We start from the raw sequence: 15,984 nt of genomic DNA, 5'->3' as shown, positions 1-15,984 counted from the left end.
TGAAGGAGTGGTTGGCAGAAAAGTTGAGGAGAAAGAAGCAGCAGGATACTGGCAGGATTGGAGCATTTGCCTTAAAATACAAGAAACGACAAAAGACTGAAAACGGTGTGTTACTCAGGTGTCTGGGAGAAAATATCAGCAAAATGGTCTAAGTTATAGATCTGGTTCTAGCAGCTTGTGACAAGTAACTTCGATGGAGATGAGAGTCAGGGTTGTGAGGCCTCTTGAAGTAAAAGTGATGAGAGTTAGTGACTCTAACAATGTCTGGGAAAGCAGTGATATCATTAAAACAGTGTAAGAGCTTCCTTGTTCTAGCACATTGCAAAGGAGCCCTCAAAGAATGCTGACAACAGAACGTGAGGCCCCATTCTGCTCCTCCAAGCGAGGTGCGAGCACCCAACTGCCTTGTCTCAAACCGTTTCCTTTTACATAAGCGCTCCCAACCCTCGGATGCTTCAGCAGCCTCTGGGGAGCTGCAGAAAGAAGAGACTTCTGTCCTTTTCTCTGATTACAGAGTGCGGAGATTGCAGTGCCTCATTTTGTTATGTTCTCGTGCTCTAAAAGCTTGTTATGCTTTGTGTCACTTAGGCTGTCAAGTGCCAGTCACAGTTACCATAAGCCCATTTTGTTGACCAATTTACATTTTCACTAGCAATAATTGTCTTTTTATGTTTAATGTTATGGATGGCACTAAAGCTGAATATGAGGCTGAATAGTGTATTGTGGGCTATTTGTTCAGCCCTACAAAGAAGTTCTTGTGTGAGCGCAGCTCTAACTCATGATCTAAGCAACTCTGATACAAAAACTGTTCAAAGTTGTTTTTCTCACTCTTTTAAATAGTTTATTTTTATGTTTTCTGCTAACTACTCCGTGTACTAGGAAAATTTATTTTTAGATACCGACTCTGTCTTTCTCAGCATTCATAAGTGAAGTTCTGTTGAGCAGGTGGAATTTCATTTCCCGTCATGGTATAGACTTGAGGATGTGGACTCATTAAATGAAGGATAAGTACATTTTGGGCCAGACTCCCACTCCAATTAATCTCCATGGGGAGACACTAGTGCAGGACTAGTGATTCTAATAGGCGTCAAACAGAGCAACGGATCAGAGAGCTGAGCTTTCAGGATGCACGTCCTCTAGTTCCTTACGCTAAGATACTTTAAGTATAATTAGACTTTGTTAAACCAAGGAGTTTTTTTTCTGAAACCAGTAAGGGTTTGGTTTCTGAATTACAGCCCATTTGGACTTGCTATGCCATGGCTATCAAATCTAGTCAACTGTATTCTTAAATACAAGTTTTTTGAGCTTTTCTGCAGCAAGGTTGAACTTTAAGACCTTCTTAAAAATTATTTGCCCTACAGAAGTGTGCAAGGGGATTATTTATCTGCTTTGCTCTAAGTGCTGACTTCTGTGCTTGAGGTAGCATTACACAAAGCTAATCCCAGATTAGTGCCTTTCCAAGCAGCCAGGGTAAAACTGACTCTTGGTTGAGCTTGTGAAACCTTTAATATGTCTGTAACGATGCACCTGAGCTCCCCAGAGACTGATGATTTTTATGTGCCGGTAAGATGTTTAGTGGATTGCAGTGGAATTCAGATAATGGAGAAGGAGTCTTGTGCACAGCTTTGACTTTTAGCGTCAAACACAGAGAACAGTTTATATCGCACAGTAAATTAACTTTCTTGAAATGTAATTAAGCTGAGAGCAGAGACTAAACCAATTGAGACTTCAATTTTGAAGGCTGGATTTGCACAAGGAAAAAAGATGAATTTCAAAGTGAGGAACATGTGGCTTCCACTTAAGTCTTTTTGTTTGTGTTTATTTAAATGTTTGTTATACTTAAGCCAACACAATGTGACTGAAGTTCCCTAAAGCAGAACATTTTTTTTAGTGTGACTGGATCCGGAATGGCTCTGACAGCTTTTGCTTCCTAAGCAGTTTTCTGTGAACATCGGACTTTCTAAGTGTGGGTGCCCAATTTAAACATTGCTCCCCGCAATTTGAACTTTTTGCCTGTAACCTGTTTATGATACACACATGTGTGTGGTTCATGTTTCTCTGGTGTTTGGCAGTTCAGACCAAACCCTCCCTGGCGAGTGGCTGCAGGGTGATGCTGTAGAGCTCAGCCCTCTGTCCTTGCCTGACTGCGGAATCCTGCAGCATTTTTCAGAAGCGAACTTTTGCAAGGCTGTTCCGTTAATTTTCGCGGCAGTTTTGCATGCTCAGAGGCCCAAGATGCAATGAATAAAAACTGTAACATGCAAGAGATGAATTTCTGCTATCTTGCTTAGCTAGATGGGTTTCTATTTCTGCCCATTTCAGGAAGGAGGTGTTGGAGGACGGGCTCCTTCCCGAGACCTCGATGCTTTCAACTATTGGGTTTTAAATAAAACCACTTTAATAATCACATTCTAGCTGTCTGTATTACAAGTCGTGCACAAGGATTGTACCTATTTAGAACGTCTAAAACTGACCTGTGAAACCGCCGTCATATTAACCAAATGCAATATATAAAATCTTTTAAGATTTTATCGCAAAAATTGACAAGATTATTGCAGTCTGAATCAAAGGGCTGATCTCACTCCTGTTTACCAAACCTGAGTTGCTGTTGGCTCTCAAGCCTGACATAAATCAAAGGGGAAGTAGGGTTTTTTTCTGTAAAACTTTAATTTCCTCCACTAGACAGTTTTATATAACCTGTCATTTTAATATATTTACTACTTTCCAACAAAAGCAGTATATCCAAAACTGTAAATCATGTTTGCTTACGGGGAGAAATGTGATGCAAATAAGATGCTTTAGCTTTGTGGGACAATTTTTCCAAAATAAAATTCCAGGAACTGTCTTAAGATTGACGAGAGGATTTTTGCAGCGAGGAGCCTGACTGGCTGTTTCCTTGGGTTTGATTGTGTAAGAACTGTCAGCTTTTCAGTTTTTTTTTCCCTTTTTCTAGGAAAAAAAGAAAGAAGCTTTTGCAACATTCTGATTTATGCTGGCCTCCAGTTATTGCACTATTTACTCTCCTGGATAAAGAAAACCATAGCTGTTCATTTGTACTTTTTAAGGTTGATCTCACTAGTGAGAGGCTTCTGAGGTCTGTTTGCATAGTAACTACCTGGGAGCTTTGTGCCAGGACTCAGTTGCTTTCTAATATGAGAATCAAATATTAAGCACCTCTCTCAGGATTGAACTGAGGTTTGTATGAAGCTCTGCTGCTTCTGGAGCCCAAACAGTGGGCTGAGTAGCAGAAGGGATTGTTCAATGAGCTTTTGTTCAGTTGTTAGAAGTGAGGGAGTTTTGTCATTGAAGCGAAAAATATAGATTTCCGTAGGTGGGAATGTTTTAATCGTTGTCATTGTGGGAGTTGAGTCACTTTATCCTTTTTAATGGTGTAATGCGGGATAACTGTGATTTGAATTTGGAGAAGTGCTGGATGTTTGCCTGTATCCTTTGACTATGGAGTAAATGGAGTCTTCATAACCAGAAACTGAGACGTGATGGTTTTTGTTCTGCTCTTAGATCCCCATACGTGACTGATCTATGAAATGGCAGAGAATGGAACAGATTGTGACCAGAGACGCACAGGAATGATCAAAGAACAGCACAATGGAAACTTTACAGGTAGGTGGGAAAGGAGTTAATGTTCTCAGCTGGTCAGCTTGGTGTGTAAACCCGCAGCACGACACTCCAGGGGAATTTATCTTGGTGCACGTAATGCCCAGATAGTGCAAGAGCCTCAACGCCTAAATCAATCTTGGAAACCTCAGTCATCTCTAAACCTGAAATCTGGAGGATTTATGTATTGTAAAGACACAGAATAGCTTTATGTTGTGTATTTCCATTGCGATTTCTCTTACGCTCTTTTCTCCCTCAGAATTGTTATTCTGTATTTGTGCGTGTGAGCCCCTGAGCACCTCCAGGGGCTGCAACGGGACTGAGCTGAAAAACTAAATGATGTTGGCAAATATGTGGCTGTGGAAGTCAGGCTGTACAGCCCCACCCTTTGGCACTGAAAAGTTAGGACTTGGTCATAGAAATCTGTTTTAGTCTGGGAGAAATCCAGTTTTTAGTCTCCCGATTCCGAGCTTTTCTGTTGACATTTAGCTCTGCTATCAATTTCAACAATAAATAACTAACAAAGTAGTTAACTGCTTCATCTCCTGCCTTGCCTCTGTTTTTCCTCCTGGTATGTCTGAAGTAGGCTTGAGTTAACGTTTAGGGCTCATGAAAAATAACCTGAGAACATTTTGTGAAGAGCCTTGTGTCACTGAATTATCTGTGCTGTGCAGTATAGCACAGAAATGATAATCATTTCAGTTCGTTTCCTGTCATCTTTGAATGTGCCAGTTCCATATTTAATTAGGTTTTGTAACCAAGTGATTTCTCAAGTTGTGTGCGGTCTTACACCATTGTCTTTTATGACCTTTAGTAAAAACAAAGTCAAAAAAACAAGGTTGAAGAATTTTTATTAGACATTAAGTGGGAAAAAAGGATAAATTCTTGAGGCAATGAATGTGGCAGGATTGAAAGAAGAGATGTGTGTGTGTGGAACAAATCACAGCTTTTTACTTAAGGGCTTAAATCATTCTATAACTCTGAGGGAATGTGGATGTTACCCTCTATTTGCCATTGCAGGATTTCTGTTAGTTCATCTAAAGCAACTGATGCTTACAGCTCGAGAATACAAAATTAAATGGACTGTGTGACTGGTGAGGTATGTGATCTCTGTGTAAATGTTGGCATCTGATAAGGCAACCAATTTAAATTACTGGAGTAAGACTGAAATAATACATCTTGGGTTACAATATGCTGCAGATTCAGATTAGATTGAAATTAGTAAAAAAGCTGTTACATTTAAAATATTAAATATTTTTGCAATGCTTTCCCTGTATGCAAAACAGAATACATGTTTTGATTTGTGTAATAAGTGATGTTTATTTTGGTGTCTGGATACAAGAGTTATTTTTGTGTATTTTCCCATTGTTTTATGATATTATATTATTATATTTTTTTCTTATTTCAGAATTAATTTTCCTTAAAAGTTTAAACATCATTACCACTCATTAGCTTGATAACCTTTGAACAAGCATGCTCATCTGAAAAATAGCTCGGGTTTTTATGAATTTTGACTGTATTATAGGTGCAAAATAACATGTTCATCAGAAGAACCTTTCTTCTGTACTAGCGTGGCAGTGTGCAGTGCCGGGTGTGACAGCAGCGCTCAGCACGGCATTAGAACCAAATCACTGCAGTGAAATCAACCAAATCTATAGTGTTGGGCCAGCGCAGGACGTGTTGTAAAAGCCGATGGATCCTTTTCACGGGAGCGCTTCCTGTCTGCTGGGCTGGTTTTGACCACGCTCACCATGGCCCCAGGTCCCCACCGCGGGGCTGGACGCTGTTCTCCAGTTACACGGTGACTGTGGTGTGTAAAGAGCACACGTAATTCAATCCATTTTGAGTGGAGAAGGCTGAGAATAGCTTTGGAAGAGAACCAAACTCAAAAGTCCAGAGTGAAATGTGTCTCTGTAGCTGCGTCTCTGCGTTGACCTAATGTGTGAGCTGGTTTGTAGCTGGGAGCGCGGCACCTCATGCATAGGCTGAGACACAGGCCAGAGTTTTTGTGCCCTGGGCCAGTTAGATTCTCGAATGGTTGTCAGCTACATGGAGGGAAAAACACACCTGATTTCCTTTGCTGGAGGCCCCCTGATTTCTGATGGCCTTGGAGGAGATGCTTTGTGATGAGTGGAAAAGATGACAGGGAGCTCACATTGCCTTCCTAAGAAAAGGAAAAACATAAAGTATATTTTGGGGTGGGATAGAATCTGAACTGTCGGTCTGCGCTTTAACATTTCTGTTGCTTTTCATTTGCAGATTCCTCTTTGTTGAGTGAGCGGAAGCGAAGGGACCGAGAGGAGAGATTGAATATTGTCCTCTGGAAACAGCCACTTGTTACCTTGCAGTATTTTTTCCTGGAAACTCTAATAAACTTGAAGGAATGGACCATAAAGTAAAGAAAATTTCTTTAACTTCTACTAAGCATTCTGGGGAAACCCATGTTCTGGTTCAGTAGGCCATTCTGACATCTTGCTTTCCCTGATGATTAACAGCTATGAAATTCTTCTTTGAGAAAATATACTTATTTTTGTACCTTAAAGGTGGCTACTGGAACATATCCCACTTCTAGCTGTGTACCCAGATCTGCCTAAATCACAGCAGTGTAAATACAGTAAGGTGGCAATGGAAGAAAATTGCAAACTTCCTTTCTGAAGAGTTGAATATTGCAATTTGAAGGAGTGGGACAGTGTTTAGGGATCCTTAAGGCGAGAGATATTGTACTTGTGACTGCAGAGAAGTGCTGATCTCTTAATGTATGTGTTAGAATCGCTGCATGATCTCGCAGTAGTGCCTGTAGGGCAGAGTTGGGGATTATGTGGAACCCGCAGTGATGTTTATGATGCTGCAAAGATGTTCCGCCTCACCCTCCAAAATCTACCCCCCAAACCTACTTATTTTAGTATGTGCATTCTTTCAACTCTCATTAGGAATTGTTTCTTTGAGAACTGTTTCATTGGGGTTTACATCAGCCATTTTTGACAGATTCCAAGCATTCCTTTAAACCCAGCAGAAGTTACATTTGAGGTCTTCTTTAAGCTGACTATTTTCTGGCTTCCTAGACATCAAATTCTGTGACAGATAGCACTTACATCCCCTGTCGTGCAGCGAATTTCTGTTGTCTAGCACTAGCTATCTTTACAGAAAATAACAGTGACTATTATAAGCTATTAAGAGTCAATCTGAGGTCTCAGCTTAATGATCTCCTGTGCTCCACTTGAGTAAAATGTGATTTAAATTATGACAATCACTCAAAACCAATTGTCATACTAATATAAGCAGCACAAATTATATTAAAATTTAAGGAAAGTTAGAGTGACTCTGAGCTTGCTTAATATAAAACATTTGTGGCTATTTTCCTCTGTTACAGGTCTCGTATTTCTATCTTTTTCTGTCTGTCTGGATAACTTACATTCATAATTTGCTATTTCATGGCTGAGATCTTTAAATGATATTGGCACTTGCTTTTTTATATCAGTAGATGACAGTATAATAGTGTTTCCCAGAAAATAATACATGTATTTGCTAGTCTACTGTGTGTGGCCACATACACATCAAGCAGAACATGCGTGTAAAACTAAACAGACTCAAAAGTAATTTGATGTCAAATTACAGAGGAAAACACTTTTCTCCCCTTACTGCAGCAGCTTCTAATGCTTCGTAATTAACTAAAATGTATTTGTTAAGCTTTGAGCTGTTGTGAGAGAGATTAATTTCAAGGGCACTAAAATAGCATGGGGATTTTGAATTCTTGCTGTCCCTGTGGTTCTGCCCACCAGCACGGTTTGGAATTGGCACGTCCGTGTGTCCCCCCAGCGCCTGCTTGGCCCGTTGCTCAAGCAGCGATGCTGTTGCTGGCCCTGTGTTGGGCACCGGCTCAGCTGCACAAGCTGAATGTTTGTTTTCAGACTGTTACTTTGTCTTTCTTAACAGAAAAAAAGGAAAAAAGCATAGCTGAACTTTGATCTCACTTGACAATGAAGTAGAGATTTTTTCCATAAAGAATAAAGGCTCCCCAGATATTTTCTTGGGAGGCTTATTCTTTTATAATAGCAGACCTTTCAGCTGCCATTGTCCCTGCTGACTACATCCCCGCAGACCCAGTCCACAGGGATAAATAAGTTACTTTGAAATGCATGCTAAATTATGAAAAACCCTAATTGCCATTTGTCTTTTAAGATTGTGGCATCGGCGAAGTATCTTGGTGTGTCTTTTACTGACGCTTGCGGTGCTCACAGCTACGTATTACATTGAAGGAACACATCAACAGGTACGAGGTTTTCAAGTTACTTTCCTTAGTGACTAATCGTTCCCGAACCTGTGCTATAGTCAACATACCAGGAGTTGAATGGAGTCTTCATGAAATTGTGATGTATCTTTTGAACTCCTGCTCTCTTAGGATATTTGTTTCTCATGTCATGACTCCTCTCTGCGCGTGGACAAGTTGCACTTTAGAGATGGGGGATGATCAGCTGTGTCGTTTGATCAATTCTCACCCGTTCCTGAGCGAGCACACCTTGGATGCCGCAGCGCTCCTCCACTTCTGCTGTTAATGAGCTTTTAATAGCGGTGTGAGCTTTTGACATATCGCATTAAACTGAGACAAGACAGAGCTTTGTGGTTCTCAAGAAGTGTTTCTTCTGTGTTGGTGCAAGAGTGTCCTGACCAGCAAGGATAGGCATAGACGTAGGCATAAAACGGTTTAATGGTTCCAATATGGCTCTGCAATGTTTCTCATGCCACCTATTGTTTTCAGATGGTTGTTGAAAAACAATCTTTGTGCTTTGGTGAATGTGCAGACTGATGCTTTTGCATCACTTGAAGTGTAAGCCGCTGCTTAAGCATAAGGTGATGGTGTTGTCTACACCTTTCCCCTCCCCATTTCTCCGAGTTTCAGGTTTTCCCTGGGGACAGACAGCCCTTTTCAACCTTCCGCAGCAGGTTCCCGTTGTCACAGGACTTGCTCACAGCCGTGCTGCGGTGCTGTGTCCCTGGTGCCCCGAGGGACACGCGGGGCTGGAGCAGCACTCCTGCCTTCCCAGGATGGGCCTTCAAATGCAGTAAAATTCGTTGCTTCAGCTTGTCGCATTCTTGCTCACTCAGTCTTGTGCTTGAGACCTAAGCACTTAAGCACAGAGCAAGTTGGTAGATGGTAAATCTGGCCTGTTCCTGATGGGCAAATACCTGCTGCATTAAAAACTGCCCTGGCTCCTTAAAAACTGCGCTGGTTGGTGGCCGCACCAGCACAAGGTCAGAGCTCAATGCACTTGACATTTGCCACTAGATGGCTCTTGCAAGCTGGTTTTGGGGCTCACGGCCCCTGAGCTGGCTGCTTACACCTGGTTTGCCTGTTCTGTGATTCAACCCGCTACTATTGAACCTGAATTTTTCATCAATCTACTTGGAAACTTGCTGATTTTTTTCCTCTTTTGTGACTTTTCTCCTTCAGTATGTGCGGTATATGGAGAAGAAGTTCTTCTGGTGTGCCTACTGGGTAGGCCTGGGCATTCTGTCCTCTGTTGGACTTGGAACAGGTCTCCACACCTTTCTGCTCTATTTGGTAAGGATATTTCCATACCATCTTCTTTCTGAATAGAGTGTTTTAATTGTTGCATATTTTAAAATATGTGAATAAAGAATATTCTGTGAGTCCTAAATGTTAAGAACTGTAATAATTCTGCATTGAAAATAACAGCAAGAAAAATGTTTGTCTAGAAAGACAAAATAATATCTGTTCTGAAAACGTCTATGATGTTGTTTATCTCAGCTAGGAAAGTTAGGGAAATGTTTGGGTGTGTTTTGCTTTTGGCCATTGGATTAGTTCCTTGTTTATGAAACCACTGTCCTGGATTTAAGAAAACGCTTCATGGCCACAAAATAATTAAAACCAGTTTATGCAACGAATGTCATCTTGTATTTGGAACAATTACAGATGTTTACTTTCAGAACTGCTTTAATCATTAACAGTAAACCAGAAAACACTACAAGAAACAAGAAACTCGTGCTTTTCCACCCAGCAGGGCAGCGCCTGGTAGCCAGAATGGCATCTGTGCGGGCTGCGCTTGCAGCGCTCCCGCTTACTCCTGGTGTAACTTCTCTCCTAAGGACGGTGGAGGCAGAAAGTGCAGGAGAAAGGAAACCATTGCTAAGCAGGAACGAGTTGATGCATTCAGAGCCTTCTAGACAAAAATATCGCTGTCAGTCTAAAGCATTGGAAGTGGAAACTCAGTAAAACTGAGTGTCTGAACGTTTTTATGTGGCACTGGATACTACTTAGCAGTGAATTGAGAATGTACAGATGGTTCCGACTTGCAGAGTTGATGCTGTTAACAGCTTAGGGACAGGTTTGCTGCAGAAATCACTTGGTCATGATTTAAATCAGCAAGTAGGAAGCAGTTTAAATGATCGATTTTAATATTCTGCATTTTTTAAATATTTCATTAGGCTGGCAACCAGGGAGAATCAACTTAAGATTTCCTCTAACCAAAGATTCCACGTATTTAGATACTCTCTTCAAAGCAGTTTGGAGAGCTTACCATACAGTTCCTATTCTTAATTTTTACACGTCTGAAATCCAGTAAATAAGAAACATTGTGCACCATTTCTAAACTCTTCTCCTGTGCAAGATTTAATGATTAGCGTGGACCATGAATTTCGGACAATTGCTCTTTCTGGGCTTGGGGGCTCTGCCTGCTTCCCAACTCGAGGGGAAATATCTGGTTTTTAGCCACTAGATGGCAGCGGGAGAGTAAAAACACAAGTTCATTGCCCCGCAGCCTGTTGCCATTTTAAATACTTGCTGTGTTAATATTCTTGCCAATACAGATATACCAGCAATATGTATGTGTAATGTGCTCCTAAATATTGCTTCAGTTTGAGCCCACACCTTGCGTGCAGGAGAACATGGGGTGTTTACTGAAGGCGATTGGTGCAACTTTTAGGGGTAACTTATTTCTGAATAATACTCTGAATTTAACCCACCTGAACACAAAACAATTAGGAGCTCCAGGTTTCAAAAGGAGGAGTTTTAAACTAATTTGCTGTGTTAGTTGTGCAGCAGTTGCCTCTAAAGGTAGAAATATGGCAGTTTAAGCAGGAAACTCACTATATTATCTTTTACTATAAAACTGTTTTCCACGTTCCATGTACTTTAATTATATTTCTTCATATGGTAAAACTTCTTCTTCTAGCATTTCAAATAAATTAAAAGTAATAAAAGATTAAATCCTCTTCTGCTTTAGTGCCTAGGTTTGCTGGCAATAGAGAACTGACTCAGTAAGTGTTTTAAAATTGCTTTTAATTAATTGCTCATTTTAAATGTGTATGTAGAGTGAGGTTGTTGGGAATGCAATTACATGCTGGGAGAACAATGCTCTTGGGCCCACCCATGTGCTGCTGGGCTCTTGTTGATTCTTGCAGTATTGTCTGTGCCATGAAGGGCTGAGGAGCAGGAATTGCTGGCATGTGGGCACCTGTTCAGACACCGCCTGAGCTGCTTCAGCTGCGACACAGGTGCATCTTTTGTAAATATAGCCTTTCATTTACTGCCTACAAATACCTTCATATCAGACTGTTCAGAAGCGCAGCCCGTGAGCTGGGCAAAAATCACGGTAGTTCTGCAACAGATGCAGTTTATGATGGACTCTCTGCTTTCCCTGGCCTGGTTCGCCACTTTTCCAGTGTTGAAAACTGTCATTTGTCTGGATTTTTCAGAGCGTCTCTGAGCAGCTGCTTTTGGGAGCCGCATGGATTCCAGTGCCCGGGGACATCCTGGGGTTTGCTGACAAGGGATGGCTTGAAAGCACTTTGCTTGATGCAGATTTTACAATCTGAAGCGGTCTCAGTTTGGGGGGAAGTTACTGCCCCTGGTTAATGCCAGTTCACATCTGATGTAGATTTTCTTGGTCACCAGGTTGTTCTTGCCGCTCGCTCTAGGAGGGCAGAGGTCAGTTTTGCTAGTTTGACAATAGGCTTTTTATTGCTATTTCTGTGACTCAAGAACTCTTGATAACACAAAGGGTCTGAACGTTGTCTGCTATATTGGCTCCTAGTTTAATGCTGTTTCCCTCGTTGTAGCCAGCAGTAAATGTAAAATGTGACATGGCTTTTTTTTGGGAAACAATTCTCGTGCTGTAAATTGGCACCGAGCTCAGGGCTGGCACCGAGCGCTTCGGCAAGGCAGGAACAGGGAGGCGGGCTGCTCTTCCAAGAACCCTTTTTATTCTGCCTCTTTCAAAACAAGTCTGCTGGCTTATTTTCCCAAAGTCCATTAAAGGTTTTTGACAATTCTTTAAAAACAACACTTTAAAAATAGTAATAATGATGTGGTTCTGTAGGAAATAAAACTATTATGATTAACGACTCTAAATACTGTTTTTAGCAGCACGCAGCTGCTTTTTTTGCTTAGTCCCGAGATGTTTTCTCTTCTATTGATGGTGTATTAAAAATATAAATGGCATGAATCACCTAGTTACCAAAAGAAGATGACTGAGGGTAACTCGTCAGGAATTTCTTGTGTTTGTACATCTTGGAGAGGTCTGTTTGCCGCAGGATGAGCTGAATGGGATGCTGGTGGGCAGCGGGTTGAGATGGGACAGGGGACACTAGATGGAGCGCTGGGCTGGGACAGTGACGCCGTTGCCATCTTCACGCGAGGCCTCGTGATTCGGTTTCAGTTCAGCTCTGGCAAGCAGATCGCAAAAGATGCGGCCAAGGCAAACAAAATCAGTTTAGAATGAATGCCTATCAAAAAATGATGATAGATGTCCCCTCTGTGTACGGTCTGTTACAATCTAACGGCGGGGGGGGATGGAAGTGAATTCCTTACAGGTCAGAGTGCAGAGCTTTGGCTGTTGTTTGCATTTGGGTTTTGTGTTTTATTTCCTAAGTATGGATCTCTGCTGATGGAGCCAAGTGGAGCAACTGCTGACAAGGTTGTTGCCGGTGGGCGCGTTGTGGCCCAGCACAAACAGGAAGCGGGAGGTACAATGGGGACGGTTTGTGTGCGGAAGTCGCGCAAGAGTTCAGATATTTTCAGAGCCGTAATGTGAGTTTGTCACTTAATTCCTACTGGGTGTCCTGGAGCAGGGTGGAAGAGACCGTAGCAATCATTTCAGGCCATGAAAAAGAACAGAAAGCTGCATTTAAGGAGAAGCGAGTTGAAAAGACAGTGTCCTGGCTGACAGCGCTGGCTTTAGAGAGCCAGTGTGAGCTTATCTGGGCTTGAGGGTTCCGTGTCTCGTTCTTGTTCTGAATTAGTTCCAGGATTTGGCTTTGAGGAGCGGTCACATTGTGGCCTTCTGAAAGTGTGGTAGTTCCCAGCTGAAATGAGTCGCGTTTTGGCCCCGTCTGAACTGGTTTGGGTTAAAATGTGAAGATTTAAAATCCAGATACCTTGTGCAATAGTGAGCCTATTAATTAAAAAAAAAGTTGGTGTAAATAATGAAAAAAGCCAAAGCAACAACAAACCCACAGAACAACCAACCAACAACAGAATGGCACCAAACTGTTCCTGCCAGGACTACTGAAAGCTTTTAAAAAATCAAACTTAATTCCTTTTAGGTGTCTGGTTCTAGGAGCTGAGCTTGTAAGGACACTCGTGATAGAATTCCTAAAGTGCTTCTGAAAATAAAAGCTCACAAAACAGGGCTTTCTCCACTTTTATGAAGTAAACAGAATAATTTGGAAATGCATAGAACTTTCTTTTTTTTTTCTCCATTTGTTCACTTGTGACTTGAATCCAGGAGAGTTCTCATAGTGATTATCAGCTCCAGAAGTTTTGCTCTTTCCACGTGGATTGTTCAAAACTAGTGTGAGTAACCCAGAAACCTGTGTGTAAAGCAAGAAAGAGCCAAGCGGAGCAGCCTCGGCTGGGAGGGCACGGCAATGCTCCCCTTCCCAGCGCTCCATTCTTTTTGTGAAGCGAGCTGTTCATTCCCAGTCCATCCTGTTCTTCAATTCACATGCCAACTCACCAGCCTAAAATAAAAAGAAATAAAAACCGGTTCTGACTAATATCTGCGCTCAGATTACCGCTATTGACTTGGTAAGGTAGCCGAAAGAAAAACACGTGGTGGGTGCAGAAGACAGACATTAATTCTGAAGCTGAAATGGATCCTGTTTGTGTGAGGGTTGTTTGTGACTCTTACTCTCTTTTGTTTCCTTCATGCCTTTAAATGTATTTCCTCCAGCTGTCCTAAGCTTTTTACAATGAACTGGAACATCCTGGAATACTTGAGTCAACATATAACTTTAAAAAAATGACTTTTGCTGACCATCTCTTGACGGGAACTCCTCTTACAACTCACACAGGGTCTGTTCTGCTTGAAATTGGAGCATTTATATTAATATCTTGATGAACTGCAAGGGTCTGATGAATTAAACTGAACACTACGGTTCTGTAACCTGGGTGTTTCTTAAATCTTCTAGTGACTTGCTTGCATTTAAAAAATCTGAGATTAAAAATGATCTTTTCAAGGAGAAAAATGTCCATTTGGATACATAAGTGTACCCGGTGTTGTTGTATGTGTTGGATACCTGCAGACAACACAACCAGCACCTCTGGTTCACATTATCCCGTGGAAGAACAATCCTGTGCCTGCTGCAGCTCGGCCTGGGGACAGCAGCCTGACCCCCAGCCCCGTGTGTTAACGCCAGTTCCAATCGGTGGTGTTAATAACGCAAGTTGTGCTGGGTGTGAGCCTGGTGAGCGCCGAGCAGCCGCGGCTGGTCCCGCCGTCCTGCTGTGAGGGTGGTGGAACAGCTGGAAGCAATAACCTCCCATCTTGCCCCACCGAGAGCGGCCGGACCGCGTGAGTCACAGCCCAACTGGGGAGACTGGGAGCTCCATATACGGCCTCCAGTGCTGCTGGAAGCGCCGTACGTCAGAGTCTGGACGGTTTATCTAAAGCTGGAACTGTGGCAATAAACAGCTAATGCAAAGCGGCTCCATCTATACAGGATTAGCCACCTTAACTCGACTTTTCGGAAGTCCACAAAATGTTGGTGTCATGTTAGTATTTAAGCTATACTGAGGGTCTTGGCCAACTGTGGCGATTTGAGCTCGCATCGAGCTGAGGAGTTAGTGAGATGATTGCTGCACCCTTCGCTTCCTTTTGAAGGCTGATGGACTTTACCTTGTAGATGCTGATGCTTTGTTTTCGTTATCTGCTCCACCTCCTCCTCCCTGGTTCTGTGTCTCTGCAGGGAGGTCACATTCTGCTTTCTCCTCCTTTGCTCCCTTGGAGTTTCTGCTCTTGTTTTTTTTATGCACAGCCTGAACTTGTTACTTTTCATGTCACTGCTTCCTTGAGCAGGCTGGAAATAATGATAACAGTGCCAGATCTCTCATTTGAGACGTTAAAGTCAATTGTCAATTTGAATAGATGCTGTGATTTATTCTTCAGAAATAATAAGTGGGTGGCTAGGGAAGGGCAAAGAGAGAATGCTGACAGTTTATTTTTGTCTTCCGTCAGCACCAGAGTATAAACTTGGATTATTTTAATTGTGCCTTTCCCTGACATGAGTCTGTTTGCTCCTATAGAAAGTAGCGTGGCCTTTCTAAACGTCTGCTCTTCGTGTTACTCCTCAAAGTAGCAACGTGGCCCCGTCACGCAGGCGGTGGTGCCACGTGCCGGCCCCCTCGGTGGTTCTTGTTCAGTCATATTCAGAGCTTGTGGCTCATCGTTTGGAATTTCCATCAGCTCTGCACTGTGGGGCGAGTCTGACTGAAGTGGGAATAGAAACTTGCTAACAGACGTGATTGTAAAATTAATACGTGGCTTGAAATGCCGCGGCGATCTGCTAAAACTGGCCCTGACTGCTTGCTGGATGTTTGTGTCACTTGAGGATGCTCTAGGTACGGATCCTTCTCCGCTCTCAGCCCCGTTTCACAGCCAGCAGCGCATACCAGACATTATATAAAATCACGAGACGTCTTAATCTCGTAACGCAGACAGACAGACTAGATTGACATATTTACTAGTCACCTCCAGATCGAGCTTTTCCCCTCTTAGTCACAGCGCCGTTTTCTTTGTGGGTAGTTGTCCACTGCTATTGGAGATAAAAAAGATGCTGTAACTTGGTGTTACTTTCTTGTGAGGTGCAATGACTTCAGAGATAAGTATGAGATGAGTTGCAGCCTGGGGCAATGCTCGCAGGATGTTTCCCATGAGAAGCAAGCTTTTGTTTTTCCAATTTATCTTAATCAAATATAGCATGACATGTTTCCCCCCTGTGGAAGGGCTGAGTCGTGAACCCAGTATGAAAAGCAGCGTATCCATGGAGGAAAACACATTTTTAGTGTATTAAGTTCAGCAATGAGTTCAGCGTCATATTTGTCTTGCCGGCAGACGTATCACACTTCTTTGT

The 15,984-nt window shown here is 42.3% G+C and overlaps 1 protein-coding gene across 3 annotated transcripts in view; it reads left to right on the top strand.

Annotated features, from left to right (window-relative positions):
- VMP1 (vacuole membrane protein 1) overlaps positions 1-15,984 on the top strand; it is a 58,336-nt gene that overhangs the window by 4,585 nt on the left and 37,767 nt on the right. For all 3 annotated transcript variants that reach the window (XM_080357084.1, XM_080357086.1, XM_080357085.1), the window contains 4 exons: positions 3,520-3,621; positions 5,875-6,010; positions 7,795-7,885; positions 9,065-9,175. In XM_080357084.1, the coding sequence (XP_080213210.1) occupies positions 3,546-3,621; positions 5,875-6,010; positions 7,795-7,885; positions 9,065-9,175 (414 nt within the window). In that variant the 5' untranslated portion in view covers positions 3,520-3,545. The remainder of the gene's footprint in view (positions 1-3,519; positions 3,622-5,874; positions 6,011-7,794; positions 7,886-9,064; positions 9,176-15,984) is intronic.

Source organism: Nesoenas mayeri (genome assembly GCF_963082525.1).
Source record: "Nesoenas mayeri genome assembly, chromosome: 20".
NCBI lineage: Eukaryota > Metazoa > Chordata > Aves > Columbiformes > Columbidae > Nesoenas > Nesoenas mayeri.
Note: the sequence above shows the minus strand (reverse complement) of the source record. Positions and strands in the feature narration are given on the sequence as shown.